The sequence below is a fragment of the Ambystoma mexicanum genome, chromosome 2q, assembly GCF_040938575.1.
Source record: "Ambystoma mexicanum isolate Mex_15411 chromosome 2q, UKY_AmexF1_1, whole genome shotgun sequence".
In the NCBI taxonomy this organism is placed as follows: Eukaryota; Metazoa; Chordata; class Amphibia; order Caudata; family Ambystomatidae; genus Ambystoma; species Ambystoma mexicanum.
The window spans coordinates 1,017,752,429-1,017,768,078 of record NC_090924.1 but is presented as its reverse complement, the minus strand read 5'-3'; the positions used below and the strand labels follow the sequence as shown (position 1 = coordinate 1,017,768,078).

The window sequence follows — 15,650 nt, the reverse complement described above, 5'->3', positions numbered from 1 at the left end:
CCCACCCATTCCTGCCTCTCCCCATCCAAAGCTCTTCCTGATGGGAACTCCTTGAGCTTGCAAGCTCGCTTTAATGAAGCCTTTCTCAGTGTGTTGGTTTGGTTTGGGAGAGGAAGGAGGCGGGTCAGGGGAGGAAGGATGCAGGTCTTATGGAAGAGTGATGCTGCAGCGTTGTATTTCTTGATCAGCTCGAGTTAAAGTTTTAGAGATTTTGGGAGTGCTTCTGTTTTTTTTGCTTTCATGACGAGCTAAAAGGATCCCACCTGGGAAAATGGCCTTGCGAGGCGAGAGAAGCTGGGCTGTAAAAGGAAGCAACATTTGAATATGCTGCCTCGGGCGAGGTTGAGTTCTTCAATTTGTTCCAGTACTAGAATCTCAATGTATTAAAATGGCAGGGGATCCTTGCGTCTTCAAAATAGTTGCAATCCTTTGAAAACATTTCTACTCTGCTACTATCACCAACTGCATATTCCACATAGTTTGACCACATTTTCAAAACCAAAAGCCTCATGGAAACACACTGAAAATGCTTTTTTTCAATCTCTTCAATTTATAAGCACCCTGCGTGACCTCCACTGAAGCCCTGTTAAAAAGAAGCATTGGCAAAGCCAACAGTTTTGGCTTGTGCACAATTATCCGCCCAGGTATTCGCACCACTTTGCACCTGCTCCCATCAAATGGGCAGTTAATACTACTACAGCTGTGCCTGGCTAGTGCTTTTTCCATGCCTAAACAAAAGCCTAAACTATTGGCATTGCCAAGGCTTGTCAAACATACGCCTGTCTACTAAACATTTTAAACGTTCCTTCCCCACATGGCACTTACTGCTTATAAAAGATGCAGAGAAACCTGCTCCAACGCTTTCCTGAGATTGAAATATGACAGTAGCGACGTTTTTCGGTGCGACAACAGGCCCAGGTGCAGTAGTGCCACATCCAGATGTTAGAAGAGGTCCGCCTGCTTCAACTAATCCATCCCACACCTGAAAAATATGATCAGAACTGAACATAGCTGCATTCATAGACAAGCTTTGATTTTTCTAGAACTAATACAAAACAAATCCAACTACACCAACCCACCCCTCCTGCCCGTGTCCAGTTGTCATTATCGCTAACGGCCCCTCCCTCAGTCTATAAGGGAGGGGCCGTTAGCGATAATTACCCCTCCCGAGGTCTATATGGCATTTAGCATATGGCGGTAGCAGCAACACATGTTTTGGATGGTTCGTGCTGAAGTAAAGAATTGTGCTTTACGAGTGAGTAAATTAAATGTGGTTTTATTTTGTAGTATTTGAAAACCTTTAGTTGTCTTCAAGTTAAGTATTTTAATTGCAACTTGGTTGAACTGGAACATGTTTAATATGAGCCTGCATGAGGTCTCTTGTAAAAGTAAATGGCTTCTTTATAAGAAAGCTTAAGCATTGTCCAATGTTTTTTTTTTTATTCCGTGTGTTAATTAACATGTTGCTGCAAGAAAAAGGTCCTCCCAGCGAGGTGTGATTGCATTGCTGTTTCCCTTTGTGCACCTGAAAACAGAATGTTCAGAATGCAGTCAATACCAGTAGTTATTGACTGCAGTCTAAACATTCTGTTTAGCTGGGAGGAGGTCAATAATATTTTCCAGGTGCAAATATAGCATTTTGGACTGAGGGAGGGCCCGAGGAGGGCTATAAATTGGGGAAGGTAGTTATCCCAAGCAATAATGAGCCCTCCTCAGGTCTGTATGTGGGATAAAGTACCCCCCTAGCGTACGTTATCAGGATATTTCAGCTGAGTTCCTTTATAAGGCACTCTCAGGTGACACGCAATATGTTTCTTACGTACAGTAGGGGGTATTTAATTCCTTATTATACATGGCCACACACAGTCCCCCCCTTTAATACCTGCCCTTTTGCTTAATTTAATGTAAGAGATCTTCCATTTGTGGATGTGTATAATCAAAGTAGATTCTAATGTTTTGCAGAAAAAGACTCAATTAAGCAATAGGCCCCGAGCAGGGGGGGCATTACCACTTCAGATAATGCCCGGGGCCCATAGTTAACGAAGGCCCTGTGGCATTACCCGAAGTTGTAATGCCCCCCTGCGAGGGGCCTATTGCTATTAGTATCCAGGCTCGTAAGACTGTGGTACTGAGAGACGTTTTTTCGGTTCCGAAATGCTCTGGTGTTTCGGAACAGAAAAAAGAAATAAAAAAAATGGCCGTCAGGGACGGAAAATTGGACTCAGTTTTCCCTTTACATGGCGGCCATTCAAAATTAATTGAGAAAGGTAAAAAACAAAATGCCCACCATGGAAAGGTCCCTTCTCCCTTTCATGGTGGGAATTTAAAAAATAGGGAAAATGTAACCAAAGAAAATGGCCACCATGGAAAGGATAGAAGGGACTGCGTGTAGTCCCTTCTTTCTTTCCTTTACGGCCTGTCGCAGTTCAGGAGTGGATGCGCTGGAGACAGAAGTGTTCCCAGTGTGTCCACTCCCAAAATTGACCAAAAAGAAGGTAACTGGAGTTGGGAGGGCGGGAAGGGGATTGTTTGGGAGGGGGAGAAACACTTACCTCGATCCCGGCGCGGGAAGATGGCAGAATCCAGCCGTGTGGTGGCTCAGAGAAAGGATTACCCTGTTCCGAGCCTCATCATTGGCTGAGTGGCTGCCACCCCCATGCCCCTCCAACCGGGGACAGAAAGGAACATTAGGAGAGGGATTCCCAGTCGGGTAATGCCCCGGCGATGGCCAATGAGATTGCATGTTACAATCTCATTGTCCCTCGCCGGGTACTAATAAGTTTAATAACATTAATTTATAACATGTTTGTCCTTTAAAATAAGTAATAACATACAGATAGAGTCTTGCTCTCTCCTGTTAAACTCTAGCAGTACATACAATGAACATACCACCATAAAACGTTCCTTATTGACAAAAGTCTATTTTGGAAGAAATTAATTGGAAAACCCTGTAGTAGATTTAATGAAGTGCTGTAGAGACTGCTGGAATTCTGTTATGTGTTTGATAAAGAAGGAGGCATTGACACATCACAAGACAACTTCAATAACTGATTACAGATCAGTAGTGATGTCACAACTAATCTGAAATAAGTAAACGGTTCACATGCTTTATACAGGTAGGTTAGGCTGCCACATATGTGAAGGCTTTTAGCACATTGTCGTGCTAGCAATATTGGTTTGGGACTTGTGATTTTGAAGTGAATATTTATTTACTTTAATAGTGAGTACGCAGTACGAAATTTGTCAATACAAGGTGTCATTATAAGGTTAGCATTTCAATTGAAAACTTTGTTGGACTGGGACATGTGTAGCATGAGTTTAGAATAGGTGTAATGCAAAAGTGAGTGGTCACTCTGTACAAAAGTGAAGGCATTATTCTATGTTCTTGCTTTTACTTTTGTCTGTTAAAAAGGTTCTCCCAGACAGGGCATGTCTTGTTGACAGAAATTCTGCTGGGAAGTTGATGTGTTGTTTCTTGAATGTTGTTCCCCTATATCCTTCTGAATTCAGAATGCTTGGAGCACAGGAGTTGCATGACTCCACTGAGAGCATTCTGATTGGCTGAGAGGAGGCCAATGATTACCTCCGTGTGCTAATAATGCATTTATATATAATTTATATATACTTTATTTTATTATTTATAATAATACATATTAACCCGTTTCCTGCTCCCAGACACATCCTAGCTACTCTGCTACCTCTGCACCCAACTTGCAACCCCTTTGTACAGTGCTACCCCTCCTTCCCAGCTACGTTCAGGCTTTAGAAATCCCATAAATACTTACATGCAAATGTGCAAAAAAGGGGCCTCTTAATGGAAATTTGTGGCATCGAAAATGCATTTGGCTCAAGCACGTGTGCAAATTAGTTTGGGATAGTGCAGAAGAAGGAGAAGAACATGAAGCACAAGACAGTGCAACACATGCACCAGAGGAGAAGGAAACACAATTGAAGACAATCCAACACATTCACTACAACATATGGACTTAAAGGAGCAGAAGATCAAAGAAATTCACCACTGGAAGAATACAGAATGCAGAAGATGATCTAAGACAATCACCACAGGAGGACATCAAAATGATGGTCCAACACATTCACTGCAGCACGTCTCATTATTGTGTATTCAATATATACTGGTCATGTTGGAGACAATCCTATATGTTTTGAAGAAAAGTCAAGGATAGGTTGGAACTACAGATCATCACAGGCATATCAATCATTCCTCTGGTGGGACTGCTAGGGAGCCCAAAGTTCTGTGACAAGGGACCACTGAGAAGCAAAGTAGCTATACCAACTGGTGCCTCTGTCAAATGGCATCAGATGTCAGGCTAATGCACATGCTGTAAAGTGTACGCTGTTGCTCGCATTCAGACTTACATTATTTTTATTCCAATCTCAATGTTCATATACATTATTTAAGCCAAACATGTACAGGTTTTGCTCCCTTGCCCTGGGTATCGGACTTGGTACATCCTTCCTGAACCCCCTGCACCTGTCCTTGGTATGTTCCTAAACACTTGAAAAGCGGACCCAAGCTGGAGCAGCATGCCTATCCTGCCCCTTCCATAGGATCCAGTTGCTGCATCACATTTGCTTTCCAGACCCTCCTCCAGGGAGTGTGGCCATGCATCAGATCCAGATGTGCTCTGAGCTAGACTTTGCACTGATGCCTTGTTTGGCTATGTTTTCTGTCCTATGTGGAACTCAGGCTTGATTGCTGTTCTGAGGATTCAGCTGCAGTAGCCGTCTCCGCCGCTAGGCTGCAGCCCACCACAGACTGGGGGAGAACTGCCCAAGTTCCAAAGCCTGGAACTAGAGAAGAGCAAGGGAGAAGAGATGCTACACTAATGAACAGCCGCCTGCCCTGTGAAATGGGGCCATCTAACCCTGGTAACTGTAAAGAGAAAGACTTTTGCAATGACGACCCTTGGCTGCACCTTATCAGCTACCGTGTCTGAAGGAGAAAGAAAGGGTCTCCTCGTCGCTGGAGGGGGAAGGCAGTAAGTTCCTTTCCCATTCAGAAATGAGGGCTTATGTTAGAGCTCCACTCCCACCGGCCCTGCACCACCTAGGTTTACACAGGACCGAACTTGCCCTGAGTATCTTAACCCTTGACCCGACCAGTATTCCCCTCTTAAGTACTGCCTAGATAACCCCATATGTCTCTAAAAAGTGTAAATAAGTGAGGTTATTGCACATAAGCATCTCTACTCAAATTGTGGGTGAATAATTGGTTATTGGGGGTGGGATTTCAATTATTCCCTTCTCAATTTGGAAGTGTATGGAGTTAATCAGATACCAGGCACAGCTACTCTTGGGTACACATATGTTTAAGTTGTGTTTTCCTTGATCTACATAGATAAAGCAGTTTATATTTAACAGTGACACCCTGTGATTGTTTTGAAAATACAGCATGTTGAAGTTACAGTATACAGTATTTCTTTTGAACAGTTTCAGTTGCCTCTCTATATGGAAATCCTCTGTATAGTTTGAACTGTCTACATTTATTCTTGCTGTGCAGTATTCTACCTGACCTAAACGTTGTCTTTGAACTGAATAAATACTATTTTCATATAACCTTGCAGATGTCAGAGTAAACTGCTACCATTCTGCCATTCTGTTTATCATTGCATTTACCTTACCTTGCATATTGTTCTACCTTATTGTATATTAGTTGCATTTACCTTGCATGTTAATCTGCCATGCTGTGTATTAGTTGCATTTACCTTGCATGTTAATCTGCCATGCTGTGTATTAGTTGCATTTACCTTGCATGTTAATCTGCCATGCTGTGTATTAGTTGCATGCACCTTACATTTTTTTCTGCCAGTTCATGTTTTACGTAAACTGTCTCTGACCTGCATCCCTGGTGTCAGTAATCATTGTGTTGGGTCTGCAGTCATGTTATGCACATTAAATCTCCCATTACTTCTTTTCATTGTGAATGTGTTTCATATGCTGCACTAGTCTATTTCGGCCCTGCATCCAGGAACCCCATTGCTGAGGTTTGCACATTAGCTATCCTATCCACACTGTTGATTCAAAATAAGGAATATTTAACAGTGAAGGTCTTTTTCATTCAGCATTCATTTTGTGGAGGCACTTGCTAGTAAGAACCCTGGTTGGTCCAGGCCTCACCTAGTGAGGAATTGTTAAGTAATCTACACCCTTTACATAAACTTCTTTTACAACTATCTCTCGATTTTTGCATCCAGGCACCTCTGCTCACACTTAGCCCCTCATCTGGCATTATAAAGAATCCTGTTGGGTTTAAATAGCACCAGCATTATCCGAGACTGGCTCTGCCCACACCAAAATTATTGTTCATAGACTCAGTTGATATATAACTAACTCTACCCCAGTCTTTCAAGCCATTTAGAGTTGAGACTGTCTTAATATCCTTACAGACACAGCAACCTAATGTGAATAATGTTTCCTTAGCCACGTTGGACTTTTAGACACCTGAGGCACACATCACATGTGACTCGCAGTGGAGTCCTACGAGCCTTTCCAAGGCATTAGACTGGTATGTGACTGTGATACGTCCTGCCTGTTCTGTCAGAGGCACCTGCCTTGCGAGAAGAGTAGTCCAATAATATCATGTTTTAGAGGCCATATCATATAAGGGGCATATTATTCCAGCTGAGATTGAGTGCCACCTATCACACAATCAAAAAAGGTGTTGGGAATGATTCAGAAACATTTGCATACTCTACAACTTGATACAGCATACTCTGCAAATGTATTTCGCTTTAAAAGAGCAGTTGGGAAATAAGCTGAATGTCTTCTATGTTATGTTATGTTATGTTATGTTGATTTATACCGTGCACCTCTACCACCCATAAGAATAGCAGGAGTATTAAAGACAAACTGACCAGTGGCATTTTCTCATGGGAAAATACTAATGATCAAACATGGTTAAGTAGAACCTAGGGATGTTTTAAATGTGGTTCGTGCATAATGTGCATACTGTGCACAAATAACCTGAAGGTGTTTGCGGTTCAGGGGATATGCTGCCATAACTATATCAGGACTGCATTAATTACAGGTGCCAGTTTGCAGTTTCAGCCCTAATATGCCCATGCATGCTTGTTTATATTGGTAGCACAATCTGAAAAGTGAAATGGATAATTTTAGAACACTTTATGTAATCCAAAACTGGGACAAGAATGATGTGGTTGCAGTTAACTTTGCCCAATATCATCTGAGCAATTCAGATCTTCTAAGAAAAGAGGCACCCAGCAACTCACTTTAAGGTGTCTTTGTGCTAGAGACCAATGTCACATACCCTGGTGTAAATATTGTGAAGGAATCATGGAGCAAGACACAGACAACAGACTTAAGATTCCAACAAAAGCTATGTATTAACTTAAATGCCAGAGGCCTAACTTGCCCTATGCTAAGGTGGGATTTCCCTACCTGAACGAAACTAAGTCAAAGAGTTCAACTTAAAAGTCTGTCTGTGTCCAAAACCTGTGCTTGCCCTCCCTACTATATCTAAATGGTGTGTAGGGATGTCAATTGTCAAAGAAATGGGGAGCAACACAAAGGTCTGAGCTGCGTCCAACTCTCAGCTACTTCTTCAGCTCCCCTTCACAAAGTTCACGAAAATGCCCCAAAATTCTCAGAATAAACTCTCTTCCCTTCAAGGTAATGCAGTTCTGCACAATCCTCATGGTTCCCTTCCCCAAGTTCCAAGAAGTATAGTTCAAAGAAAATGGCCTCAAAGCTTTGCCCTCAAGATAACAGGTGTGCTGTATTCCACAATGCCTTCTGGTTCTCACAGTTCAGAGCTCACTGGTCTAGGTGCAGTTGTGAGACTACACGGTCCACCCACCACAGGTCGCGCAACCAACATCCCTCTCTCTTTGTGGCCTCTTGGCTTTATGTATAATGTTTACACTTCACTGACTTCTCCTCAGTAGCCTACTGGCTCTGCCAGTGTATGTCACACACCTCTTACCAGTCTTTGGCCTTACCACACTGCACTTGTTCATAATGTTCTCTTTCTGGTGGTCTTACTTTTGTTCCACGTTTGTATAACACTCTTTCACACTGGTGTATTTTCTTATATGTTGTTTTTACACGGGCCCTTTTCCCTTTGGCTGCCTTTTATCACTTGCTTTGCCCATAAAGCTTCATTTGGTTTTATATTCCACAAGCTTAATTGTGTGATTTTATTCCGCTCGGTATTTACCAGATATGCAATGTGCTCAATGGTTAAGTTTCATTCAGTTTGTTGTTTAGCACATTTTCAATATGCTTAATTTCAAGTTCCCATTTGGTTCGGTATTCAATATCCACCAAGTTTTCCTTGAGTTTGGTGATATATTACCTCTTCGCCACTTGCTAGGAACGTCCCCTGGCTGCCGAGTGACTCTTCTGACACTCACCAGTCTTCAACGATGTTCCTCGGCGGCTCCCGCTCTCTCTTCCAGCCTCGCAGGTCAATGGGTCCGCTGCTATGAGCCCTGCTCGCTTTTAGGGGCTTGAGTTGGGCTCACTGTCCGCTCTGCTGCCTCTGACTGGACGCGGACAGCGTCTCACTCCCTCTGATACTTCCACAGCTCAGGCTGCAGGTTTTTTGCTGCAGGGGCTCCTGCACAAGCCTACCGTCCGAAAACGTCTTTGGCTTTATAGGCTTCCTGGGCTTTGCACTGGCAACAGGTCTCCTGCTGGTCTCCTTCACACATGTCTCCCTGTCGCTATGTTTCTTGTACATGTTGCCTCCCTTTATACACCTGCAACGCTTTTACATGTTAAAGGTGTGGATTCCCAATTGGGTTTGCCTGACCATGATTAAGAGGACATGCCAGACCTTTATTACTCTTTGCAGGCATATTACTCGTCCCGGTATCAAAGTGGGAAAATGGTATAGTGTTCATTACTCTCAGTCTCCTCTTCCTCGTCTCAGTACTCTTAAGTATCACATGTGTGGAAATGAGGGGAGCTGGCTTATAATAGCCCATAAAGGTTGGGGGAGGGTTGGGTTGGCCATCAATGGGAAAAGGAGGATAACATGTATCACCCAAGGGCACAGCACTTCCAATCCTAAAGGCCCCTCATCCCATGGTGATCCTCCCTCGCTTCTCCACCCGATGGCCTTTCCTTGGCGACCTGCACAGAGGATTCAAGGGGAGTAGGACTGAGAATACCGTCAGGTTTCTCACAGTATGGAGACTGTATGGTGGGCTAGCTGTGACCAACAATTTACATAATCTTCATATAGTAGTCTACAAGTTAAACTAAAGGCCTGCAGTGACAAACAGGTTCAACACTAAGCCATTAGCATCCAGAAAAAAACACATAGGCTGGTAATGACTAGAAAATTCAATCATGGGCAGATAGCAACAAACAAACCAAAAATAGGTTGCTACTGATTTATTTGATTAATTAGTGACTATGTAAAGTAAACTGTTCACTAGCAAACAGTAATGGTTGAATATGTAGGGAGAGTAGTTAAAGTCTGTGTTCCTTGATGGAGAAGCAATCTACCATCTTGTTAAAGGGAAGAGTAGGGTGATCCTGGCAAATAGGGGAGACTCTTTGCCAACAGCCCTTTTTCCGGGCCACCCAATGTGCTAGATGCTCATATGATATAAGCAGGGGCCCGTGTCAGGTACTCGATCAGGGACCCATTTGCTCTCATTGCCATGACCCATTGTAGCCACTGTGGCATTTGTCTAGTGCCAGTGTCAAGCAGTCAAATAAATGACAAAAGTGCTGATCAAACTTTACTTTTGGGGACCCAATCGCTTTTGTCGATGCAGCCCCTGCTGACTTCCATTTTGCACTTCTGGTGTATGCAGCATTCGTGTGGGTAAATGATCAAAGCACCAAACATCATTTTGCTTTTGTAAGTACCTCGTGGGTACCATTCTGGTGACTAGGCCGGGTAATCAATCACCTTTTGCAGTGGTCCCCATTGCTTTCAGGGAAACATGTCTGGTGTCATTGGTAGGGAGGTGGGAATTGATAAAAGCATTGAATGTGGTTTCATTTTTTCTAAAGACCTCTTTGGTCTCAGGTGACTATGCTTGGTGCCCAGTCCCATTTCTATGACGCAGCCCCGGTGTCTTCTAGTGTGCACCTCTGCTGTTGGCAGTGGGTGGGCTCAGTTGAAATGTATCCAGAATTCTACTGTAGAGCTGATATAGCCTCCAAATAAAAATTCAACATTTCCCATACTATCGTTACTCTTCCTCTGACCTTGGGTAAACATGACTCCTTTGTTTTCTCAGTCCTAAGTCTGGACCTTCTAAGTTTACTTTTTTGTGTGTACATTTGTTTAGAAACCATTTTTTAATTATTGTATGTCTCTGTTATAAATTGCTCTGGTCCCTGTATGATGGCTCCTGTGAAAAATCCTGTACAAACAATTACATCATATTAACACATGGAAAAGGTTATTGACCTCTCAGCCAATCAGAATGTTCAGAGTGTAGTCAATAACTACTGCTATGGACTGCATTCAGAACATTCTCACTTCAAAAGCAGAGAGGAAAACAATTAAGCAATTTCCAGGCAAGACGTTTTTCAACAAGACCCTTTCACTCTAAGAGAACTGCCACATCCTGCATAGCACGCCAATGAGAAAGCTAAAACATAGAAAAATGGTTTCACTTTATATAGAGAAATCGTTCCTTTTTTTATAACACCAAACACATACTGCCTCATCACGAGTTTGGCAGTAACCCTTAAATGCGGCGCTAACGCTATTACCGCCGCATTTAAGGGTCCGCCCAATCACGAGTTTGGCAGGATTTACCCCCCAGCTGCGATTTTGCTGATTTTCAGTGCTATTACCGAGTGCTAATACCGCCGACGATAGTAGCGCCGAAAATTTGCCATTTAGCCAAATAGGGAATGGGGAATTCCTGAATGGGCCCAATGGGAATGGGGAATTACCATTCCGCCAAACCCGTGATCCGGCGTTAATAGCGCGGGGCGGGGTTTGGCGGTAAAGCTAATAGCCCCGGCAGTATCCCGGCCCATACTCATGTTAAAACCTTTCCAGTTCAACGTTTGCAATGAAATTGATTAACTTATAAAGACACCACTGTCTTAAATATCACAAAATAAAAGCGCATTTAGTTTACTAACATAGTTTGAGTATTTATGTATCTCTTATGGAAGTTGTATTGAGAAAGAAAACTATTACAGTGGCTAAAACATGACAAAGGGTTCAAAGAACAACTCACTACAACATGCACTTGACATTCATGATATCATGTGCTTAACAAATAATGACATCCAAAATACTGCAAGTCGAGGAAAGGTACTTTGTTCTTACAAACCTTCACGAAGCTGCTCTGACACTGCCCACCGTTCTCCGGGATGTTGAAGTTATTATCAAAGTTTATCTCAAGGTGTTTGCTCTCATGAGAGTAGATTGTCCACACGCACCTACTGTTGGCGGGATAATTCTGAGGCCAGTGCGGAGTTTTGATTGTACCACTCTCCGAGTGAATGACGCCTCCACAACCTGTATTGAAATGCACGCCAAAATATCAGCTTAGTCAAGAAAAGATGAACTAAAACCTATAGGCAATCTGGTAGCTATCTCTTCCCATTAAAATGCCTGGCCATTTTTGTCCTTTCCACAAACACCCTTATTGCTGATGCCTGCAGGCTTTTGGCACTTAATAAACAAACAAATAAATAAATAAATAGAAATTATGAGTGATGCAGATTTCCCCGGGGAATTACTGCATGCAGCAATTACTGCTGTTGTATGTGGTAATTACAGGACTGGGTCGCATTATGAGGAATCCTAAAATATGGCAGTAACAGATCGGGATTTTCAGAAATGTTTCCTGTGGTATTCCCTAGAATCTGCATACATTCTTTTTTAATGGATTTTTCTTATCAAATTTTAAAAATTGTATTCGGTAGCAGGTCATGCCATTACTGTACTATGTTTACTAATGCACAGGAGGATCAGTATTGCCTTGCATTTTTGAAAAGGGGCGGGAAGGTTGGGATCTGGGATTCCCAGGTTTTCACCCAGTTTGGCGGTCCCCCTGAATATTTCTTTCATGAAGTTGAAAGGATGCGTTAGTGGACCCTTTCACTTCACGTTAAACAAATGCTACAACATTTCAGGCGGTTTGCAATTTTTACCCCCACCCTATGGCATGTTTTACCTTATATTCAGGCTGTAGTCTTTGCATTGTCTCTAGGAATCCTACATGTACTAAATACCCTTGACCTCAAAATTTAGTGGGTGGTTAACAGGCAATATTTCTAATTAGAATTTACACCTAACCTCATAATGAGGGCCAAAATGTGCTTATATTATCAGATATGGATTGCATGAACAGTGTTTTCCATTGTCTATCTCAGTATTTACTAAATACAGCAAAAACTCTCTTACCTGGCATCATTGGCAACCCAAATGGTGGCTGCGTAAATATTGGCATGATTGCCGAACGCCAGCAATCTGGATGGCATAGAGCCTAAAAACAGAAAAGGGCTGGATACAAAATAACGTACATTCCTTACTCTCTGTTTATCACTCTACTATCTGGACACTGGGTTATCAGGCTTGGCCAGATAATCAAACATTCTGGCTATTAAAAAGCTGGGTAATAAAGATTTCAAGCTAGATTGCATAAAACACACAATGCTACAGCCTTCTTGATGTTATAGTATGCCTTCAGAATAGTGAACACATACAGCCCAGCCAATTGTCTACCACATGTTTGGAAATCCCTTTGCTTGGCCCCATTGGCAAATACTATCAGACGGGATCTTTTTTAATCAGGGTTCATTCCATCATTTTTACTCTGTTCGTCAAGACACCTGTTCAGACAAGTTCCATCTTTCTGTACAATAAGCACTGGTAGAATATTCATCACCCTTAGGCCACCACGTTTTGGGCTTATACGTCATAATCGCGACTGCTGAAGGCCACAGAAAAAAATGGCTGCTTTTTCAGGCTGATTTTGTGCAGCCATCAACTGGAGAGATTAAGACAATTTCTGGGGGTTTCACCCCCAAACTCTCTGGGAGCCACTCCCCCCCAGCCATCAAATATTTCAATCAGGGGGTTACCCCTCACAACCGTTCTTTGTTACACCGCCCCTGTGTGTCCCACTACAAACATTGTGCCCAGGCCCCCGCCAACTCATCACCCGGACCCAAAGACACACACACATTTACCTGGTCCCAACACCCCCACGATTTGCCTCTTCTGGCCTGGCCTCGACCGGTAGCCCCCGCCTGCACACGTTTGCTATTTCGAACAATTGTGTTTCTAAACTATAAAGTATCTGAAGAGAAATATCACCAGAGAATTGTGAGTGTGAACTTAAAAGGAACCTGAGAAACTCAGGGGGAGGGGACTTCCTCCTGAGAATCGTGGAACCTTGTAGAACTTTGATTATTTGATTATTTTTGCACCTTTTAGAACTTTGTGTTAGACCATTGGAAAATCAGATGTCCAGTTGAAAGACTTTATCCCTTGGCACTTTATTTTGAGTTTAGCATGTAGAGATCAGGTCAGGATTTTGGACACAGCACAGAGAACTCTTTATTCCTGGACATCCTGACATCGACATCCAATTAGTTTCATTGAGGCAGGGAAACCCCTTGTAGTGATAGGGTGAGATAGGTCTTTCTCCAACTCTCCTTTTTATTTAATAAAAATGTATAACAACCAACAGAATAACCCCTGTGTCTGAGTCTTACTCCTGATTCATTACAGATCATCCCTGTCCCATGCTGGACCAACAGCCACCTCTCCCTTGAAGGGTTGGTCAATCTAGCTTTGGGCATGCTCTTCGGGAACCACTCCCCACTAGAGGGGTACCACCAGTTTATCAATAGGAACTTTCTCCCTCCACAAGGTCCTGCTTGGTAAATTCTGTTAGCCACTAACGTGTAAATTAAACAGCAAGTGTTCTTTAATTACACAAGTGGGCTTGCAAATACCCCCAGGTGTGTACTATGGATCCTAGATATTAGATATACACTACTCTGTCTCTGGTTCCTTAGGCTTTGGACCCTACCAGTCTTGTGGGCTACGGTCCACAAGGATCTCCACATGCTCTGCCCTTATGACCTGACTTCTCTCGAATGCTGGCCCCCCTAGTCTCACCACTCGCTCCTTGATCACATTTCTCCTCTTCTTTGATTCTGATACCTTGGTCATTAGAAGATCTCTATAATTTGACTCTGATGCCTTGTCCAATAGTGATTCTTTTCTTGGGACACCTCCGTCCACTTTCTATTTCCTTCATCTCCTGTGCGTGCTCTCCCTCCTCTAACTAAAACACGTGCCTCTCTCCCCTTATTTCATCTCTTCCTTCAGATTTTGCTTTCCCTCCGCCAGCTTCAACCTCTCCCATTGCCTGCTTCTCAGCTTCTCAACCATTCTCCTCCTCCAACCTCCTACTTTTCTCTCTCTCTCTCTCTTAGAAACAACCATTCCCAGGAATGCTATCCTATCCCTGACAAAGCCATAAACGATCTACCTTTTACACAGTGGGAAAAGGATGACTGGGACAATAAGTGCTGTGAGTGGCATGGCTGATCTTTCCTGCGTTTTCCAGGCCCTGCTTGGCCCTGTGCCCTTGTGCCCACCTCCTCTACTTGTCAGTAATATCTCCTGCTCCTTTATTCCACGTGAGCAGGTTTATGTTATTTGACCACCATTTTTGGATCAAACCAAATATGTCATGTTTTTTTACTGGTCTATTGATCTGCCTGGGAAGGTTGTGTGGGAAACGGTTCTCTCAATTTTGATTGTATGATTTTAGCTGAATTCCTGATTTCTTTCTTAGTCTGTTTGCAGGGATTCGGGAGATGTGGTTCGCAAAGACAGAGGACTGCGCTAGGAAAGAGAAACTCTGAGGGATCTCTTGGTCTCTACCTGCAGGGGCCCATCCAAGTTCAAGTGATAGGCAAGGCAGGCGGTAAGAAGGCCTAGAGGTAGATGATCTCCCTGTTCCTGCTTTTTGAACCATTTTACCTTATTTTTAAACTGCTTTTTAAGAGATGTAATCCAAAAGAGGCCACAGGTCCCTATTCGCCACTTATGAACTCCTTTGGCCACCCCCTCTGCTACTACAGCGCATGCTATAGTGATAACTGTTACTAAGAGTGATCATCTTAATTTGTCTCAGGAGGTGGTTGTATTTCTGGATAAATAATTCATGCCTGCCACTAAAATGAGCATAATATCATCGAGCGTTATGTGTAGAAAGGTCTGCATTGTGCCAAATTTGCATCAGACCATTTTATTCACTGCTTGGAAGTAATCTCACATTTACAGCCACAGGGACACAGCGATGTTGCTTATGGGTCCCACATGCAAAGCCCAACATCAGGGTGGGAGTATGTGGTTGCTTCCAAGCCTAGGAGTTTACTGGGAAACTACTGCAATAGGAAAACACCTCAATGGTTTAAAAAAGAAAATCTGTGGTCGAACAGGTTTTGGCTAAAAAGTAAGTTGGCTTATCCAGGACCTAATATGCCAATAGACCATTCACATTGTGAAGATGACTGCCGCTCATAAGATTTAGCATGCCTCCCTCTTCCTAAACACCGCTATTTTGTTCAAAGGAAGGTAATGGAATACCACAAAACTGTTTAATAGTCTAGGCATCCACCTTGCAAGATTGCGTGGAGTTCCCCAAAACAAACTA

General features: G+C 43.0%; 1 protein-coding gene across 1 annotated transcript in view; it reads right to left on the bottom strand.

The window, feature by feature from the left end:
- The window catches only part of CUBN (cubilin), a 1,794,835-nt gene that overhangs the window by 352,133 nt on the left and 1,427,052 nt on the right, over window positions 1-15,650 (bottom strand). Inside the window, exons 54-55 of the mRNA XM_069648353.1 lie at window positions 11,298-11,485; window positions 826-982 (exon numbers count right to left, since the gene is read on the bottom strand). Coding sequence (XP_069504454.1) covers window positions 826-982; window positions 11,298-11,485 — 345 coding nt within the window. The remainder of the gene's footprint in view (window positions 1-825; window positions 983-11,297; window positions 11,486-15,650) is intronic.